The following is a 17403-nucleotide window of genomic DNA, read 5'->3' as shown; positions in this document are numbered from 1 at the left end:
GCGTGTCAGGAATGAATGAGATAAAGTCAATAGCGACACAAGGCCGCGGATGCGCAGGCTGACCTTTCAATTGCACGACACATAGCTCGCCAGCATTTGATTAATGATCTTTTTTCGCCATTTCTAAGGCGCTTTGCTAATCGATTCCTGGATGTTCGTTCCCTCGCACCTCGCACCGGGTCGGAGGCCGTAATTGGAGCTTGCCGGAGAGGGGACATTAATAATCGGGCATCCCGTTCGGCCCTCCGCAAATGCCGTCATGGATCCGAGCAATGGTCTAATCTCACAATGCCGGGCCGACCACATGCAAGCCTCAATAAGACATAAAGCCACTGAACCCCTCATCTGCTCATCGCATATTTATCTCACTTCGCATCGTCACAGTTCACTCCATAATTCCTAATTGATAAACATCTAGAAACCAACACTCTAGAGTAAAACATACAAACGTCTGGTTAAACATGGCCTCCAAGTCATTCTACGCGATCATCTCCGGAGCGGGTTCCGGCACTGGTCAGAACTCACTCCTATCATAGCGTAGCCTTTACACAGTCGATGACTAACACAACCGCAGGCCGCGCAGCAGCCGTCCGTTTCGCAAAGGCGTACCCAGTCGTGCTTCTCGCCCGCAAGCCAGAGAGCTACAACGCCATCGTGGACGAGATCAAGCAGGCTGGCGGCCAAGCCTTCGGCATCACGGCCGATGCAACAGACGAGGCCGCGGTCAACGCCGCTTTTGAGACGATCAAGAAGGAGCTCCCCGGAAGCAAGCTCGCCGCCGCCATCTACAATGTCAACGCCGGCTTTTCCCGCAAGCCGTTCCTCGAGCTTAAGCGGGAGGAGCTTGATGTCAGTCTTGACGCCGCGCCGTACGTGAGACATCATTTGCTGGATCTTCTGCAAGAGGCGACTAACACGCACGGTATACAGTAAGGGGTTCTTCACATTCGCGCAAAAGACGCTTCCCCTGTTGCTCGAGTCGGTGTCCGACTCCCCACACCCGCCGTCTTTGATCATCACTGGAGCCACAGCATCCATCAAAGGTTTGTCGTCAGAGTGGGGATGAGCTGAAAGATGACTGACCTTCTTCCGCAGGCAGCGCGTTGTTTGGAGGTTTTGCGGCAGGCAAGTTCGCCCTCCGCGCCCTAGGCCAATCTCTAGCACGCGAGTTCGGTCCGAAGGGGGTCCATGTGGCACACGCCATCATCGATGGAGGCATCGATACCCCGTGGGGTAAGGCCTATGCTGCCAACGATGGCGCAGAAGACGGCAAGATTTCACCGGACGCTGTAAGTGATTATCAAAACCCTGAAGCAGACATATTGCTAACAACATCAAGATTGCTGATGCCTACTGGTACTTGCACACGCAACACCGCTCCGCGTTCAGTCAGGAAATTGACATCAGACCGTACGTGGAAAAGTTCTGAGCAAGCAAGCGGCACTGGAGACTTTGAGATAGATCCACGTCATGATTGAATGTAACCACCAGTAATCTCTAGCCTCTCTCTACGTAGCCAAAGATCCTCAATATATCCCCATTGGTAGTCTCACGAGTACTCAACTTAGGAAGTTGATGTGCACATTACGTACGTAGTCATACTTCATTGATTTGAGGTGTGAGAGTAGACGGATCTGCCACCGTGGTTTGGCGTAGCATGGGCACGGCCGCCGGATGAACCTGGTCTTCCAGGTGCTCGGAATCGGCCTGTTTCGTGGTGATGCTCGCAGCCTCGGGCGCATACAAGAAGGTTTCTCCTCTGTTAGGAAGCTCAAGATCCGGACGCCTCGGCAGCTACCGGTTCTGGTACCACTGGTGGAACAGGGCCACCGTTGATGGCAGCCAAACGTTCCTCTTCCCTCTTCTCGCGAAGAGCAGCGGTCTCGGCACGCAGCTTCTCCAAGTTCCACATTCCATCGTCTTCTTCATCATCGTCGTCCTCCTCCTCATCGTCCTCGGTCGTGCGCCAGTTGCCACTTTCGAACAGGGCACGACCAGTTGCTTCCTTGGCCTTCTTGGCCTGCTCCTCAGCCGCCTTCTTGTCCAGACGCTCCTTCTTCCATTTGGCGAATGACTCCGGCGTGACCGGTGTAAGAGTGCCGGTAAGTTTGTGTCGCTCTGACTCGAGGAAGTCTTCCAAGGTAAGGGTCTTAAGAGGTGACTTGTCCATGAGGGCCTTTTCAGCTGCTCTCTGCTCCTTGGTCTTCAAAATGAATCTGTGACAATGTTAGCATGAAAACTGACCGCTGAACTGATGTCACTTACCCTGGTGGAAGAGCATGCTTGTATTTGCACTTGTCGCCGCCATTTGGACAGATCCAAAACCATCCGTATTTGCCGTCCTCGATAGCCTCGACGAAGAACTTGCAGACCTTGTCGGTTGTGGTCTGCTGGTTGCCCTTCTTGGAAAGAACAACAGAGCGAAGCTTCTCCTCGTCCCAGTCGGCAGAAGTCTCGGCCTTCTTCTTCTCCTCCTCTTCCTTGCGAGTATCCGTGTACAGGTTCTTCTTTGACGTTTTGCGTTCGTCTTCGAGGTTGTGAGAGAACTTGCACTTCTTGCCTTTCTCACAGTTGCCCTTCTTGTAAAAGTTGCAGACAACTGTCTTGGGGTCGACACCGAACGGGACTTTTTGGATCTGTGCGGGCTTGTTCAGAAGCATATCGGTCTCCCTCTTGGCTTCCTCTGCCGCCTTCTTCTCACGCTCTCTCGCCTCCTTCTCTGCCTGCTTGCGCTTCTCTTCGGCACTGCCACCATTCCTCATCGAAGACGCCATTTGGGCAATCTGCTTCTGGGCCGCGCCACCCTTCTTATTTTTCATGCCGAAGGTCTTGTCCTCGACCTTGACGGCCTTCTTGGCCGGCTTGTCCACTTTCTTGGGAGGCATCTTGGCGGGGTATTCGGTTTCTGGAGACGAGAAAAGGTTGGTGGGCAGAAGCAAAAGTCTTCTGCTACGACTGAGCAACCGCTTCTGGCGGGATTACTTAGGCTCGTGTTGTTGTGGGATGTCGACAGACAAGTCGATAGGGTCCGCTCAGATCGACGTAACGCAAAAAGTCATCACTGCAAATCCAAGAAGAGTGGGAGCGCCGTGGATGAAGTCAGAAGTTCAAGGCACGGTGGGCGGGTCACGTGAAGGGCTTACATTGGTGGGGGCGGAGCGTCACAGCAGATTTGACCAGGGGGGTGCGGTACTGAAGTGGAGGACCGACTCAAGCACCAAGTCACTCTTAGCGTGGCCGGTCTAAACGTGGACAGCAGCTCCAGTGGTCTAGTTGTCCGTTTGGTCACCCATTGCCATCCCCATCTCAAGCTCCATGTGCGCCGCGCCAGCAAGTCCAAACAGCTCACCTTGACGAACAACTTCAAACCCTTCCATCGATTCTTGGAAGTAAGACACTCACTGTATGTTCAAGTCATTTTTTTCTTCTATTGCAGTCTTGATACGGAAAACTGACGCCTAGACGTAGAAGTCCTCCCGAAGATCCTCCTTGCACATCACCCAAAAGCATCGCCGCGCAAACGATCCCGAGCCCATCATGATTTCCGACAACGATCTCTACCGCCTTGCGATCTTCCTTGGCTCCGCTGCCATGGTTCTCATTATCTTCTACCACTATGTAGAAGTCAACACTGAAGAGGAAAAGCCCGAGAAGGCTACACGACCCGCGAAGTCCGTCAAAGCAGTGTCCTAGAAGGCCACAAAACGGCGCAAGTGAAATAGTCAGGTGCCATGGGATATTCGCTGTAAGATATATATGGCGAGAGGGATTTGAGAGTTCTGCGACTGCCCTGAGACGAACGAGACGCGAGGCATGGGGCGACATAGCGATGAGAGAGGGCATTTGATGTCAGTGTCTGAGGGGACAGGTGATATCCATACGATCTTTCAGGGGGTTGACAACGAAACGCTCCCCCCTTGAGAGAACACAGAGCTTCGCAAGTTAATGCAGTCAAAGAAGCAAACACCAGGGGCATCTACAAGCTCTTGCCCTCCAAAATCGAAACATTAGAGCATCACCATTGAGACGATAGTCTAATCTGGCTCAGCGCTGAATTCACGTGATGAACATCGACTTTTTAGAAGGCACAACCTCCATTTTACGGTCTTTCAATGCCACTGACAGAAATGCCATTGACAGACATCGAAATCCACGATCTTGAGCTCCCCTACCTTTGTCCTCTCTGAGTAAATGTTGTGTATGCCTCATGACAGTTGGCCATGCCACAGCCTACTCAAAATATTGGCGGTGGCGCTGATCAAATCTTGAGAATCAATCGTACTTTCCAGTGACACCAGGGCCTGTTGGTTGATGGACCGCCTGCCTCAATTGCCCCAATTCTTGCTTCGGCAAGTTATAACTTTTGATAAGGCGCATTCAACTCAGCGCCAAAGAGATGGAAAGGAGACCTGACCAGCTGCTTCCCGAAATGGAACAGTTGGAAGGCGTAAACAGGGGATGTGTGGCTGAGGAGGCAGCAGCTCTGGCGGATCCTTCTCGGCCCAAAGAGGACTAGTGCGACCAATCAAAACTTCCCGCTGTCAACGGGGTCCTCAGGCCCCCCTTGTTTTGGTCAGGCGCGCCGCAGCCTGCCGCTCCGCTGGCACCAACACCTTGCCCCGTCTCCTTTCCCATTTCCTTCACCCGCCCATTCCATTCATCTCGCAACCCTTCTCCTTCCCAAAGACAAACCTCCCCGTCCAACATCAAAAAGACCCCTCGACCTACAGACCAAAGTTTTTCTTCTTCAGCTGCATCATCAAATTCTTGCGCAGCTCCTGTATTCTCTACCTCTTTCTTCAGGCCGACCACTCCTCGCGCGCAAGCTTCTACGCGTCAGAGTTTGATTCTTCATCACATCAGCACTTCGTTTCGCATCACGCTCTTCACGACCTAATAATACTTGAAGAGACCCTTCGACCAGCTGCTTTCTCATCGCAGCATTATCGCAAGCAAATTTTTCTATCAAACAAATCCAACACCACCACAATCATCATGTCTGGAAAGCTTGACCAGTCTCTCGATGAGATTCTCTCGACCCAACGCCGCTCTGCCGGCGGACCCGGCCGTCGCTCTCAGCGTCGATCCACTGGTGGTCGCCCTGCGGCCGCTGCCCCTGTCGGCGGTGTTCAGAAGACATCGCGACCTGCGCGCGGCGCCGCCGCCAACAAGCCTAATGCCGCCAAGCCCGCGCAAGGCTCTGGTGACAGCAAGGTCATCGTGAGCAACCTGGTAAGTTACTTCCCTCACTCCGTCAATTCTGCGGCAAGCTAACACATACAAAGCCCAAGGATGTCAACGAGCAACAGATCAAGGTATGTTGCCGATAAGGCTCTTCAGCCCTCGGACTTGGTTCGACATGTTATTTCTCGCCTGCTCTCCTTCCCAGCCGGCGTCGTAGCGATATCAAATCCACTGTGGCCATTGCCGCTTCCCAAACGGAATCCGTCAAGACACCGCCAAGCCTCCTTCCTCGATATCTGCGATCCTGAGATACGGCGCAGAGCTCAACAGAAGTTGAGCACGTCCCTGTCGCGCGAACACAGTCCAAACTTGAGGTAGCCTGGTCAGCGCCCAAGAAATTGGTACAGCCGACTGAAAATATGGGACGTTGGCTGTCTTCGACGGATATCCACAAGACCAGCTTGGTCTGGCACCGCTCATCAGCATGATGATGCAATATGAAGCCCTTTCCAGCGAGCAAAGCAGTGAGCAACGTCGCAGCACAGGCCAGGACGGCTTCGATACATAGCTTCGCTGCTATCGATTCGCGAACCTACAATGACGGATGGCCTTTCAGTGGGGTTTCGGGGCAAAGTACATACACATGGCTATTTGGGTCTGAAACTGGTGTTACGGCCATGTGTTACGACGTTCCCCCACAGCAGCTGTTACGACTTGGGGTGATACCCTCCGACTTGATGGCAACTGAACATGAGGCAGCCATGGCTTCAACTGGGGCTTCTTTGGGGATGGACGCTGACGTGCGTACTAACGCTCACTGCTCTGCTCGCTGCCAACCTCCTGTGCTCCGGTCGACTGTTGGATTTCTGCCGATACCTTGCCCCTCGTGCGGCTCGGGTTCGGACGACGCTCGTGATTGAAATATCAACGCTTACGGATAACTAACATCGACTTTCCCTTCAGGAGTACTTTCTCACATCAGTTGGACCCATCAAGAGAGTTGACATCTCTTACGGACCTAACTCTGTTAGCCGTGGCATTGCCAACATCACATTCCGTGAGGCGGATGGCGCTAGCAAGGCCTTCCAGAAGCTGAACGGTCTTCTCGTCGACAACCGCCCGATCAAGGTAAGCTTCTCGAATCATGCCCTTTCATGTACACTCTAACGGGGACTAGATTGAGATCGTTGTTGGGGCTTCTCAGGCAGCCAACGTCATCCCTCCTGCCAAGAAGACTCTTGCTGAGCGCACCACGTAAGCAAAATCTCCATGAGATGCTAGAATTCGTATTAACAAGAAAACAGACAACCCAAGGCTCAGCCCAAGTCTGCTGCCAACAACAAGCGCAACAACAACAACAATAACAACGCGAACGCCGGTAAGGGTGGCCCTGCCGCTGCTGGCACTGGCGGCAAGAAGCCCCGTGCCAAGCGCACCGGCCGTCCTGCAAAGAAGACGGCCGAGGAGCTTGACTCCGAGATGGCCGATTACTTCGAGTCTGGTGCCAACCCCAATGAGAACGCCGCTGCCCCCGCTCCTGCTCCCGCAGCCACCAACGGCGACGCTGCTATGGAGGATGAGATCATGTAAATGGCACATAGCTACTACAGACTCAATCACATAACGCTGGGCACTGAGGAGGTCAAAGTGGCACATTGTGTGGGGGGCTCCCTTCAACTTTCCTTATGCGCGCGACTCCGATACTCTCAAACAGATTGCTGGAAGGAGAGAAGACACGGAGGTTACGGGATTATGGCTTTGGTTTCGACATGTTTTGGTTTCTTTCAAGCTCTCAGACTGCCTCCCTCGGCCTTCCGGCAAATATTCCCAAACATCACAAAAACACCAACCACGGCTTCATTGAGCCGGAACACCACATCACCCATCTGCTTCGCCCAAATTATAGCAGGGCATGTATTATAGCGATCCCCAAGTCGGACAGACTCTAATACACAAAGCGCCGAGCCCCCAACTTGAGATTCAATAACGCAACGTGAAGTTCTTCGTGATTAATTAGTGTCCGAGCTAATCGTTCAGTCATTTGGCGAGAAGAAGTGGGAAAGATGACAGCTTGCGGTCAGGCATGCAAAGACCCTTGAGGATGTAGAAAAAGGAACACGGCTGATTTCTCGAATCGATTCACCATCCCATGATTTCGGAGTAGGTCTCCCGGCTTCATAGGCGCAAAAAGTCGACCTTTAACATATCCTCGTACACCGAGCGCCTATAGACGGACAGAGACCATGAACCGCTTTTGCTGAGAAGTGACTTCCACGGTGGGGTTCGAAAGAATGCTCAGAGAATCATGATATCCATTCGCTAAATGCCTACCACACCTTGAGTTCTCATCGTAAATACGTAGAAACCAATCCCAAAGATCACGGGTCGTCTTTTCTTTTGGTCTTTTGATTCGAAAAAGTACATTCATAGTCGTTAGTCTAGAGCGGTATCCACGGGCGTTGCAGCCAAGAATGCTGGCCTAAAGTGCCGGGAAAGTCGTCTCGGGGTGCGTGATAAAGGAAGAGATTGCTTATTTCGCAGCAGACTTGTCAGCAGCAGGTGCGGCCTTGCCGTCGTCCTCCTCGCCCTCCAAGGCAGGCATGTCATCGTCATCCTCATCATCTTCCTCGTCCTCCATATCTCCCAAGCCTTCCATACCCGGTGCGCCGCCGCCGCCAAGCTTGGAGAAGTCGATGCCGCCGAAGTCGCCGCCGCCGGGGCCACCCATTCCAGGCATGCCACCTAGTGAACGAACGTGTTAGTCTTTGAAACTGGAAAGGCTCTATTGCGCCGTAATCCGTCATGGCGGGGTGTTGGGTTGCAAGGGAGTTTGTAAATCACGTACCCATACCGCCGAACTGAGAGAAGTCCTCCTCAGCAGCCTCGTCCTGCTCGTCCTCATCGACCCACTTGTCGAAGTCGGTCTTCAGGAAGTGGACCTTCTTGGCCTCCTTGAGCAAGCGAGGCCAGTACTCCTCCTTGAGTTCCTTCTTCTGGAGCTTGAACTCGACATTCTTGCCGGTGTGGTTGACCTTGCTCTCAGCGGGGTCGATCTCAGCGTACAGCTCGAGGTCAACGGCATACGAGCGCTTCAGAGAGTCGGAGGTACCGCTGAAGGACAGGCCGGTAGGCTTCAGGTCGACCTTGAGACTGGACTTGGGAACATCGGGAACGGTGATCGTCAAGTAGACGAAGTTCTTGGAGGCGTCTGAAGAGCTGGAGCGCTGAGCCCAAAGAACTGTGGGGGAAGAGACCGGGTTAGCTTCGGCGCATGTTCCGACATGGGGGTTAAGGGCGTGAATTCAGGAATGAAGATAGCATCAGTTGCCGATGAATGTAGAAGCCGGCGATTCAATTCCTAGAACGCGCCAAATGGGAAAATGAGCTTGTACGTACCCTCAGGAGTTTGTGTGGTGGCAGACATTTTGCTGGTGGGAATTTGTCGAGCAGGGAGCTATGACGGGGGATGAGGGGTAGGTTGATTCACGCGAGGCGCAAATGTGTCGCAAGAAGGCAATCGCGGTTGGCAAATTGACCTAGTAAGAAGGGGTATTATGTGTAGAAGTTGTGCAGATATCGACAACGACTGTTGGAGTTGGAGGAGTTGAAAGTGTGTGGAAGAGAGAAGCTGGAGGGGGTTGTGAGGCTACAGGTTTGAAAAGGCTGGACCCTTGGTTGGGGTGAGGCCGGGTGGGTTCCAGTTACCGCCTGGAGATCACGGGCAATTGTAGAAGGCGCTCGAATCCGAAAGATTTGGTAGTAACCCACACCAGGCAGGCGGCAGGATGCACAGAGCACCTACCTTACGGAGTACCTCGCAGCACTAACAGCTCCAGGCTGGCACTGGCACTGGGGGCCAACTGGTGCTGCCACCACCACTGGGCCGCTGCGGACCGGACCCTGGCAGGGCTGAACGCACTGTACACTTAGAAATCCCGTCTCCTTTTCCCCCCTCCAAGTTCCCCTCCTCCCTCCCGTCCTGTCCAGGGCTGTTTTATTTTATTTTTTTTCCTATTCTCTTTTTGGCGCTGCCAGGTACCTGGCCGAGCCTCTTTCCTGTCTTTCCAGTTACTACCAGGTACTTCTTACTATGTGGGACTGTTGCCCCAGATGCGAGTACCTGTTTCCCTGTCTTCCCCTCTTTGCTGACGTTGGCTTCGCGGCCGAAAGAGCTTTCCAGCCCCCTGCAACCCCACGAAATAGGCGTAAGAAGCATTCTGAGTGGATAGATGTCGCTTGCCTGCAGCTCTTGGTGAGGCGCATCATGGCAGGCGCATGCACACAACAAAATCGACCTGGAGCAGTCTGTTCCCTTGTGTCAACTAATGTAAGGCGATCTGGAATCTTTGATCTTCCGGCAAGACGAAAGTCTGTTCTTCGTTCTGTTTCCCAGGTCCTCAGCGTCGGAGCCGACACCCAACCGGGCCTGAGCATCCAACTGCTTGACATCCATCTATGTATAGGTGGTAGCCAGCCACGACAGCGTAACTTCGTCTTGTCTTCCGACGCGGGTCAACTAAGGCAGGCAGTGAGATCATCGTGGGCCCTTGCCGATTTCTTATCCACCAGGGGTCTCATTTGCTGCAATACGGGCCGCCCGGAACGTGCGATTCGCCTGCCTGTGTGATACTCACTGCCCGCACTCGGATTCCCAAACTGTCCGCTGGATGACACAGGGGCGAGCGTGTTCTTATTCGACTAAGATACCTCTCATCCTGCCAATGGGTACCGATTGAATGGCATTTAGATTTCAGGATGAACTTAGTGCTGCAGTCATTGACTCAAAATGTGTTTCTTGTTACTGCCAAGGTGCCAGTTCAGTCAACCGAAGCTTTCCAGGCCCCCCATCCAGCGTCAACCACCCACTCGCTTAATGCGGTATTCGTCAGATGCATTCCCTCCTTACTTGCACTCAGCTGATTAAGAACATATCAATCACACTTTCCCCACGTGACGACTATCCCCCACTACAAGCCGTATCAGTCGATGCGGCAAGCAGGAAATGACGACACATCGCTTCCCAACCCAAGGCAGCACTGATTGAACCTGGCAAACGACGAGGCTGGCGACAGCCTAACACAACGCGCTACGAAGAACCATCCACTACATACCATAAAGACGCCTCGGTAGCCAAGGGTCTTTGTATTGACGGTTTCCTTCAGCACTTTTGCTTGTCGATCCGCACAACATGGAGACGCTGAGAGCCATATTCGTCAAGCCTGATCCGCAGCAACAGGTAGATTACGCCCGTCATGGCAGCAGTACGTGGGGAAACTTCTAATGAGTTTGTATATGGACAGCTGCGGAAATGTAACGCTCTCATTCGCTCCAATATCCGTAAACTCGACCGCGACATCAACCAAGTCAGGCAAGTCGAGGCCAAGACGAAGAACCTCATCCTCCAAGCCGATAAGCGAGCCCAACGAGACCCGACGAGACAGAAACAAGCACAGAAGGAGGCGCGCGACTTTGCGCGGGAACTCATCCGCGCGCGAAAGACGAGCAATCGCCTAGTCACCTCCAAGGCGCAACTCAACAGCGTGCAGATGCAGGTCAATGAGGCGTTTGCAGTGAGGAAGATCGAGGGCAGCATCCGCGCGAGCGTCGGTGTGATGAAGGACGTCAACCGTCTGATTCGGCTGCCTGAACTGGCCGGCACGATGCAGGAACTCAGCGCGGAGCTCATGAAGGCCGGCATCATCGAAGAGATGGTCGGCGAGAGTCTGCCCGAGGACATGGACGAGTTCGAAGAGGAGGAGGCCGAAGGCGAGGTCGACAAGGTTCTCGGTGAAATTCTCAAGGACCGTATGTCCAAGGAGAAGCTTCCCGCTGCGCCGGTCACGCAAGAACCCAAGCCGGTCGAGGTCGAGGAGGAGGAAGAGGATGCCGAGGCTATGATGAACCAGATGCGCAACAGACTGGAGGCCTTGCGGAGCTAAGGGCTTGCATATCGATAAAGACGGCGTACGGCGTTTTGTTTCGCGGGCCAATTCTGTCAGCTCAGCTTTTTTGAAGGCAACATTTCACACAAGGGTCTGGATACAGCGACGGAGACACGTCCAGGTCTGTCAGAGCCTCCACAGGCGATCTGTCGGGAGTGTTCATAAGTCGACAGTTTCTGTGGCTCTCATTGTGCTCCCGGGTCATCTTCATGTTTCGTCTGGCGTTTGGAGTAGCCATCATTCAGAAGTAAACATTGTCTTCACGTGTTGAAAGGTCAGACTGGTGGCTCTAGGCCAAAGGACACTGCGCGATTCCTCTCGCTTGACTATTTATATGAGTTCAAAGACTTCAGAAGAAAGTCCTGAAATGAGAAAATGTCTTCCGACTTTGTCCAGCCCGTTGTTTTGACGTGGGGGATCAATTAGGCCATACTTGATCTTTCCATTATAAACCAAAAGAGACCATTTCCCTTGTTTGTGAAGCCAAATTTTCCATTGATCCTTTCAGATATCCCTGGTCGTGATTTCAAGGTCTGAGATCTCAACTCGGCAGCGCCCGCCATGTCTCACAGCGGAGAATGCCGTCTTATCCTGTCTAAGCAAGGTGTTCATCACGTTTCGGTGGGCATTGTCTGTGAAAGTCTTCAGAAAAACACTTGGTTATGGTGAGATCCCTCGCTGCCAGTTTGTCCGTCTTCCCATTGTTTTCTTTCACTAAGGCTACATGTGCCTCTCGAATGGCCGGTTGGGCGATTTGCGGTCATTCTTCCATGGATGATGGTACTGATGTCGGATTTTACTTAATTGGTGTATTGAAATGAATTAAAATTAAGTCAAGATCAACTACTAAAGCTATATACAACATCGACTTCGGCAAATTGAGAGTGATTTCGACAATTTGACATCGTGGCTTCCATCGGAGCAGCTTTTGCCAAAGGATCATGTGCGAGTTACCAAAGGCTGAGGAACGAAATGGCATTCTCTCTTGGACATATACAGAACCTCATAATCTGATCCAGTAAGTGATCGTATGTGAAAATCGGTTAGATACTGATTTACGACTTTTGCCTTGTCAGAATACTATGTTGATGTTAGATCAGTATAGTGTTTTAGTCTTCGGCCCTGAGGCCCTCTAACAAGCATGCGAGATAGAATTCTACTTGGGTTGGTTGTCTCCTTGTCTCGAGGCCATCGGACCTTTGGACCACTTTGACTAAGTTCGCAGGGAGCGACGACAACATCGTAAAGCATATTTAAGATTGGAAGACAAACAGCAACAAATAAGGGAAAAGTAGGGAGTGGTGAGAGATCACAAGAGAGGAGGGAGATGGCATCAGAAATGAGACAGGCCCGGACGGAGAGAGAAACAGCATCGGCAACACAGGAGGCTAATTATGCCACTACTTTGCCGTGATACTATCGTGCCCTACCGCTACTGAGAGAACATCAGGTAGAATAGAAAACTGTTCAATCTGTTGTCTTCTCTCTAAGCTCAACAACCTCTGGTTTAACGGCGAACCGAAGTAGAAAACACCACCAACTACTTTCAGACTATGGAAAACTTCATCTTCCAATCCCTACATACCGCCGTCAACTCGTAGAAACATCAAATCTGCATCACCTTAGAATACAACCTCTTCATACAACACCTCTCCATGAACCAATCCCCATCAACCCTTCTCCACGTCTCATGATAATGCCCGGCACCAGTAGAATGCAACCCCGACTCCGACCCCCTCGTCCCAGCATGATAGATAACCCCAAACACAGCCTTCACCTCGTCCTCGGAAACCTGCTCCAGGTCCCCCGCGTCCGTCAGGTGCATCGTCTGCATGACTTTAAAGGCCTCGCTAAAGTGCGCGACCCACGCCTCGCGCGAGGTCCAGCGGTACGGAACGCCGTTGAGTGTCAGGATGCTGCCGTCTAGGTCGAAGGCTTCAAAGGTGAGGGTGGGGAGCATGATTGTGTCGAAGCGGTCCCAGTCGCATGTGTCTGCGAAGCGGCAGTATTGGGCCTTCTTGCGGCGGATGGTTTCTGCTACTTCGGGGGAGATTGTCATATTTTGTTTGGTATTTTGGTTTCTCGAGGGTCCAAGATGCGAGGGAAGACAGTAGGTATGAGCTAATCGCAATAACGATGGTAAATGAGTGAAGGACATAATCACGTCCTCCGTCTATTGTATTCTGACATATCTCAACGCTATATACCAGTCTATGTCACATCATCAAACAACAAGCAGAAGAGGGGGTTTTGCGGGGACGCTATCGATCATCACACTTTATGCCAAGAAAGGAGTTGATATCACATACTTCCCACGCTCGAATTACCTCATGAAGAATTATGGTAGCATCGAGACCGTTGAAGACATGGGGGTTTCCTGCAGCTTTGGCAGCTTTACAGCATTCGACCCATCAACTTACTAGGATGGTTGGAGGGGCGTAAGCACTTGTCCACAGCATGCCAAGCAGGAATTTCACTGGTTCATTGAGCATTGTATGATAGTGATGATTTACCTATTCATGTGGTCTTGGTGAGAACCTCACTGTCCCGCGTCTGATCTGAGCTGGTGATAGGAAGTGCAAATTTTCCCCTTCTTAGCACTCAAGCATTGTTTGAGGCAAATCTTTAGGTAAAACTAGCAAGTGACTTGTACATTTCAGTTGGTAGACCTCGACGCACATATCGTCATTGGATATACATCCATCTCGCCTCTTGCTTCCCATAAACATCGAGGCCAAGGTACAGTCAAAATCGTGTTGTCAGAATAGAAGTTCCTCGAGTGGTATTACCACCTCTAGAACGAAGCTCTCACAGGCCTTTGGCGGCTGGTCTCCTATCAGTGATGCCCAGACGGGCTGGTGATGGAGCGTCAAGACTGTCTTGCACCATCGATCGTGATATCGTGAGATTAGCAGGTTCGATCTATCAGTTTCCTATCGCAGTCAAAGCCTTGCAACATGTTTGCCGCAAACTCGAAAACTTGAGTCTCAACCAATCGAGATATCGCAAGTAAGATATGTTTGGCTTGTCCGCATCTGATTTCTCATCTCTTGCCTGAGCATGTCCCCTCGAACGTACCGCATCCGGTTCAAAACCCTCAACCACAACCACAATCAACAAATCTCAACTCAGACATCTCCCTCAACACCACGATACCTCTCAGAGACTCGCCGTCTTCGAAAATAACTTTCGCAACCTCATCTCAGCAAGCAAACCACTCCCCCTCCCCATCCTCATCGTCCACCCTCCAAGTCTCAAGATAATGCCCACCGCCAGTCAAATGAACCCCCTTCTCAGATCCGACATCACCAACATGATACACAAGCCCAGAGACGGCCTTGGCCTCATTCTTACTCCTGCTCCTACTCCCACTCCGGTCCCCGCCCCGATCCCGATCCCGAGTTCCATCCCCCGTCTCCGGCCCCATTCCCCTCAAAATTCCCCGGCTTAATAACATGCAAAGTTTGCATCCATTTAAACGCCTTTTCCACGATACGCGACGAACGCGGCTAAGGCAGTTCCACTCCTGCTTCACCCCGTTTTCGTCGACGTACATCCGGCCCGAGGCGTCGAGGAAACTCGATCTCGGCGTTGGATAGGATCAAACTGGAGAGGAGAGACTATTGCTTGGTGTAGATGTAGCGGCAGTAGCGCGTCTTTCTACGGCGAACAGATTCTGCTGTTTCGATGGAGATGGGCACGATCGATCGTTGGGAGGGTTAGTTGGTTTGGGTGAGAGGTTTGGTCTAAGTGTAAACTCGATGTGACTATTCATGCACGGTTCCGGATGAATCTCAATGAGTCTCACGAGTTGACTTTGTTCCCACGAAGCAGGTCAGTGGACTTTTTTCAACCAGACTGTCTATCTAGAGATCTAGAAACCTCATTCTTTGCGATGTGTGACCCAACATTCTCACACAAGAAAGGAGATCTTCTGCAGCAGGCCGCTTAACCACGCAAAGTCTCGCGAAGCCTCGCTTTTGTTTGATGTCAAGTCACACAGCATAGCAATAGGCATACAAACACTGTTATCTGTCCCAATGTTCAATTTCACCGCAGCTCGAAGGCCAACAACACTGATACGTTACTTCTCCCCTCGCCGCAAAGCCGCATCTTACAGTAGCTCAACGGCCCGAAGCCAGAAGCAGTTGACCCAGCATGCCATCTGTAAGCAGCTCTCATAAGCGGCTCTGCTCCCAGTCAGACCGTTCAGCCTATCACTGATCAGTCAGGAGCTCACCCCGACGATCCCCCACGATCTGACAATCCGTACGACGAGACCGGTGAACCTCCCCAGGCCCGGCCCCCAAAGCAGACTGCGTAAGAATGGCTGATGTAAGACCACCAAAATTCCAACGCACGCGACGAACAAGAGATGAACAACGCTCTTGTCAGCTGGAACACTCCCCAATCTCTCGGCCGGCGGTTGCGGCATCTCCATCTTCATCTCCACGAGATGGAACCGCAATAAGGCTCAACGGCTCTGGAACGCCGAACGCAGATCCCATCTTGACAACCTTCCCCGATCGATGGGGATATCTTTCAGTGGTGTACCTATGGCCTCGGGGCGAGCAGTCCCACAATCCCAAAACGGTCTGACCGTTTCGCAGCCACCGTTTCCGGTAGCATAAACTCAGGGGGAGGGAAGAAGGGAGAGTTATGCATTCCACACACTGCATAACCATTTCCGTCGTCCTCCCTCCGTCCACCCGGTAGACTAATCCGGCAGCAACCGAGCAAGAGCCGGAAAGTCCCAGGGCAATAACTGCAAACCGCAAATCGCAAATACCCAAACGCTCAAAGCAGCAGCACGTCAGGGAGAAGAGCGCGCAATCACCCGCTAGACCGGAACAGGACCCCCTGCCGCAACTGCACCCACACACCCACGCAAACCACGCTTTCTGCTCTTCTCTTCTACGGGTCCCACAACCCGCAGCCGGTCCAATTTCGGGGGACGGGGGGGATGAACCGGGATAAGGAACACCCAAACATCCACACCCCCTTCCGCGGTCGCAGGGGGAGGAAGAAGAAGGAGGCTAAGAAGGGAAAAAACCGTCTAGCGGCTTTCTAGAAGGTCGTCCAGGGCGGACAATCTCAATTCCTGGTCCTCTGGTGTCTGTAACCCGGTCCCCCCTAGCCCCGCGGGCATCCTTCCGGTCGCTCGGTGCGCGTTTGGTCCAGGGGGTGAACGCTACCACCATGAATCGCGACACCCGCCCGATAGATAGATACCTAGCTAAAGGGTTTTCATTTGGCGTTGGCGTCGTGTCGTCGCGCGGTCGGGCGTTGCGGTTTTGGGTAGGTCGACGATGCCGCGGTGGCTGTTCCGGTGCGTGGTTGTGCTCGGTGCACTTGTTGCAAATAGATGCAACGCCGGGCCTCGCGGGACGGAGACGCTTGTGATGGCTTCCTTTTTTTTCGGGGTCCTATTCGGCTTCTCTCCCTCAGCCTCTCCATCTAGAGCGCAAGCTTGTGAAAGGGTCCTGATGGGGGGGACTGCGGAAAAAAGAAGTGACAGGCGGAAGCGATTTGCGGTGCTTTGCTCGGTGTGGCGTCGGTGTCGATAACCACACCGTCCTGTAGCTACCCCAAAGAGCTTGACTGCGAAGGGGAACATAACCCGTACGTGGTTTAATCCCGTTTCAGTCTGATCTTTTCTGCTTCTTCCCTTCGACCTATTGGTGTACCGCCTCGGCTACCTATCGCTTGGTGTTGATCGTCGAGTAAGTCCTGTAGCTGGCACGGACCGGATGCGACTCGATTGCAGCCGCGCCGCCGCTCGCCCGTCAGGCATGTGCTGCCGCCGCTACTACTGCTGCTGTTGCGGTGGCATTTGTCGTCGTCGAGGTTGTTCCACAAGTCACTTGTCGGAGTCATTGCCAGACACTGGACGAAATAGAAAATCAGGGCAATCGATGGGCAGGGAATATGCAAAACTCTAAAGAATGTTGCCTGCCGCGACCAAGTCCAGAACGATCGCTGTCTATCTTGTCTGTCTTGGAATTAAGTTGTCAGCCAGTCTCGATAGGTCCATGGGTCATGACCGCCTTCAGCTTTTTGAATTGCCAAAGAGGGTTTCCCCTGCGTGCTAGCTCGCTGTATGCTCGGATATCTGGAAATGCTTGCCCAGCTGGTGGTTGAAGGTTGATCTAGCATCTACCTATCTCTCTCTCTCACTCCCCCTTGCGTGCCTGCGGATACATTCCCGCCGCCCTTTTACAGAGCCAAGGCAAGGGCACAATTGGCAGGTCCAGGAACGGGATGCCCTGCGGTGTGG

The 17403-nt window shown here is 52.6% G+C and overlaps 7 protein-coding genes across 7 annotated transcripts; 4 read left to right on the top strand and 3 right to left on the bottom strand.

The window, feature by feature from the left end:
- The first annotated feature begins 301 nt into the window (after positions 1-301).
- On the top strand, positions 302-3074 carry HER10_EVM0004173 (short-chain dehydrogenase). The gene is made up of 5 exons (XM_035473825.1): positions 302-513; positions 575-869; positions 931-1043; positions 1096-1289; positions 1340-3074. The coding sequence occupies exons 1-5, from the start codon at positions 462-464 to the stop codon at positions 1427-1429; spliced, it is 744 nt and encodes a 247-aa protein (XP_035329189.1). The 5' UTR covers positions 302-461; the 3' UTR covers positions 1430-3074.
- On the bottom strand, positions 1772-2885 carry HER10_EVM0001150 (uncharacterized protein; the record flags this gene model as incomplete). Its single annotated transcript, XM_035470906.1, has 2 exons — positions 1772-2216; positions 2266-2885. The coding sequence occupies 2 exons, from the start codon at positions 2883-2885 to the stop codon at positions 1772-1774; spliced, it is 1065 nt and encodes a 354-aa protein (XP_035328845.1).
- A 162-nt stretch (positions 3075-3236) lies between the features above and the next one.
- HER10_EVM0007703 (oligosaccaryltransferase) lies at positions 3237-4087 on the top strand. Its single transcript, XM_035477249.1, has one exon. It carries the CDS (start codon positions 3538-3540, stop codon positions 3691-3693), a length of 156 nt encoding a protein of 51 aa, XP_035329642.1. The 5' UTR covers positions 3237-3537; the 3' UTR covers positions 3694-4087.
- Positions 4088-4995: 908 nt separating this feature from the next.
- Positions 4996-6774, top strand: HER10_EVM0007701 (RNA recognition domain-containing protein; the record flags this gene model as incomplete). The annotated part of the gene is made up of 5 exons (XM_035477247.1): positions 4996-5232; positions 5286-5315; positions 6148-6312; positions 6362-6438; positions 6489-6774. 5 exons carry the CDS (start codon positions 4996-4998, stop codon positions 6772-6774), a joined length of 795 nt encoding a protein of 264 aa, XP_035329641.1.
- A 940-nt stretch (positions 6775-7714) lies between these two features.
- On the bottom strand, positions 7715-8608 carry HER10_EVM0011590 (Wos2; the record flags this gene model as incomplete). Its single annotated transcript, XM_035481018.1, has 3 exons — positions 7715-7926; positions 8030-8422; positions 8581-8608. The coding sequence occupies 3 exons, from the start codon at positions 8606-8608 to the stop codon at positions 7715-7717; spliced, it is 633 nt and encodes a 210-aa protein (XP_035330113.1).
- Positions 8609-9647: 1039 nt separating this feature from the next.
- HER10_EVM0009157 (Snf7 family protein) lies at positions 9648-11510 on the top strand. Its single transcript, XM_035478656.1, has 2 exons — positions 9648-10420; positions 10485-11510. Exons 1-2 carry the CDS (start codon positions 10373-10375, stop codon positions 11121-11123), a joined length of 687 nt encoding a protein of 228 aa, XP_035329817.1. The 5' UTR covers positions 9648-10372; the 3' UTR covers positions 11124-11510.
- A 1222-nt stretch (positions 11511-12732) lies between these two features.
- HER10_EVM0006098 (uncharacterized protein) lies at positions 12733-13185 on the bottom strand (the record flags this gene model as incomplete). Its single annotated transcript, XM_035475693.1, has 1 exon — positions 12733-13185. One exon carries the CDS (start codon positions 13183-13185, stop codon positions 12733-12735), a length of 453 nt encoding a protein of 150 aa, XP_035329422.1.
- Positions 13186-17403: the final 4218 nt, after the last annotated feature.

Source organism: Colletotrichum scovillei (assembly GCF_011075155.1).
Source record: "Colletotrichum scovillei strain TJNH1 chromosome Unknown Contig00009, whole genome shotgun sequence".
Lineage (NCBI taxonomy): Eukaryota > Fungi > Ascomycota > Sordariomycetes > Glomerellales > Glomerellaceae > Colletotrichum > Colletotrichum scovillei.
This window is presented reverse-complemented; position numbering and strand designations above follow the sequence as displayed.

What these genes read in the sequence shown, in the direction of transcription:
- HER10_EVM0007703 (XM_035477249.1), top strand. Translation starts at nt 3,538, where the DNA reads ATGATTTCCGACAACGATCTCTACCGCCTTGCGATCTTCCTTGGCTCC.
- HER10_EVM0009157 (XM_035478656.1), top strand. Translation starts at nt 10,373, where the DNA reads ATGGAGACGCTGAGAGCCATATTCGTCAAGCCTGATCCGCAGCAACAG. An exon ending in AGCCTGATCCGCAGCAACAG is followed by an intron (nt 10,421 to 10,484) that starts GTAGATTACGCC and finishes GTATATGGACAG; the next exon opens with CTGCGGAAATGTAACGCTCT.
- HER10_EVM0004173 (XM_035473825.1), top strand. Translation starts at nt 462, where the DNA reads ATGGCCTCCAAGTCATTCTACGCGATCATCTCCGGAGCGGGTTCCGGC. An exon ending in CGGAGCGGGTTCCGGCACTG is followed by an intron (nt 514 to 574) that starts GTCAGAACTCAC and finishes ACACAACCGCAG; the next exon opens with GCCGCGCAGCAGCCGTCCGT. An exon ending in GTCAGTCTTGACGCCGCGCC is followed by an intron (nt 870 to 930) that starts GTACGTGAGACA and finishes CACGGTATACAG; the next exon opens with TAAGGGGTTCTTCACATTCG.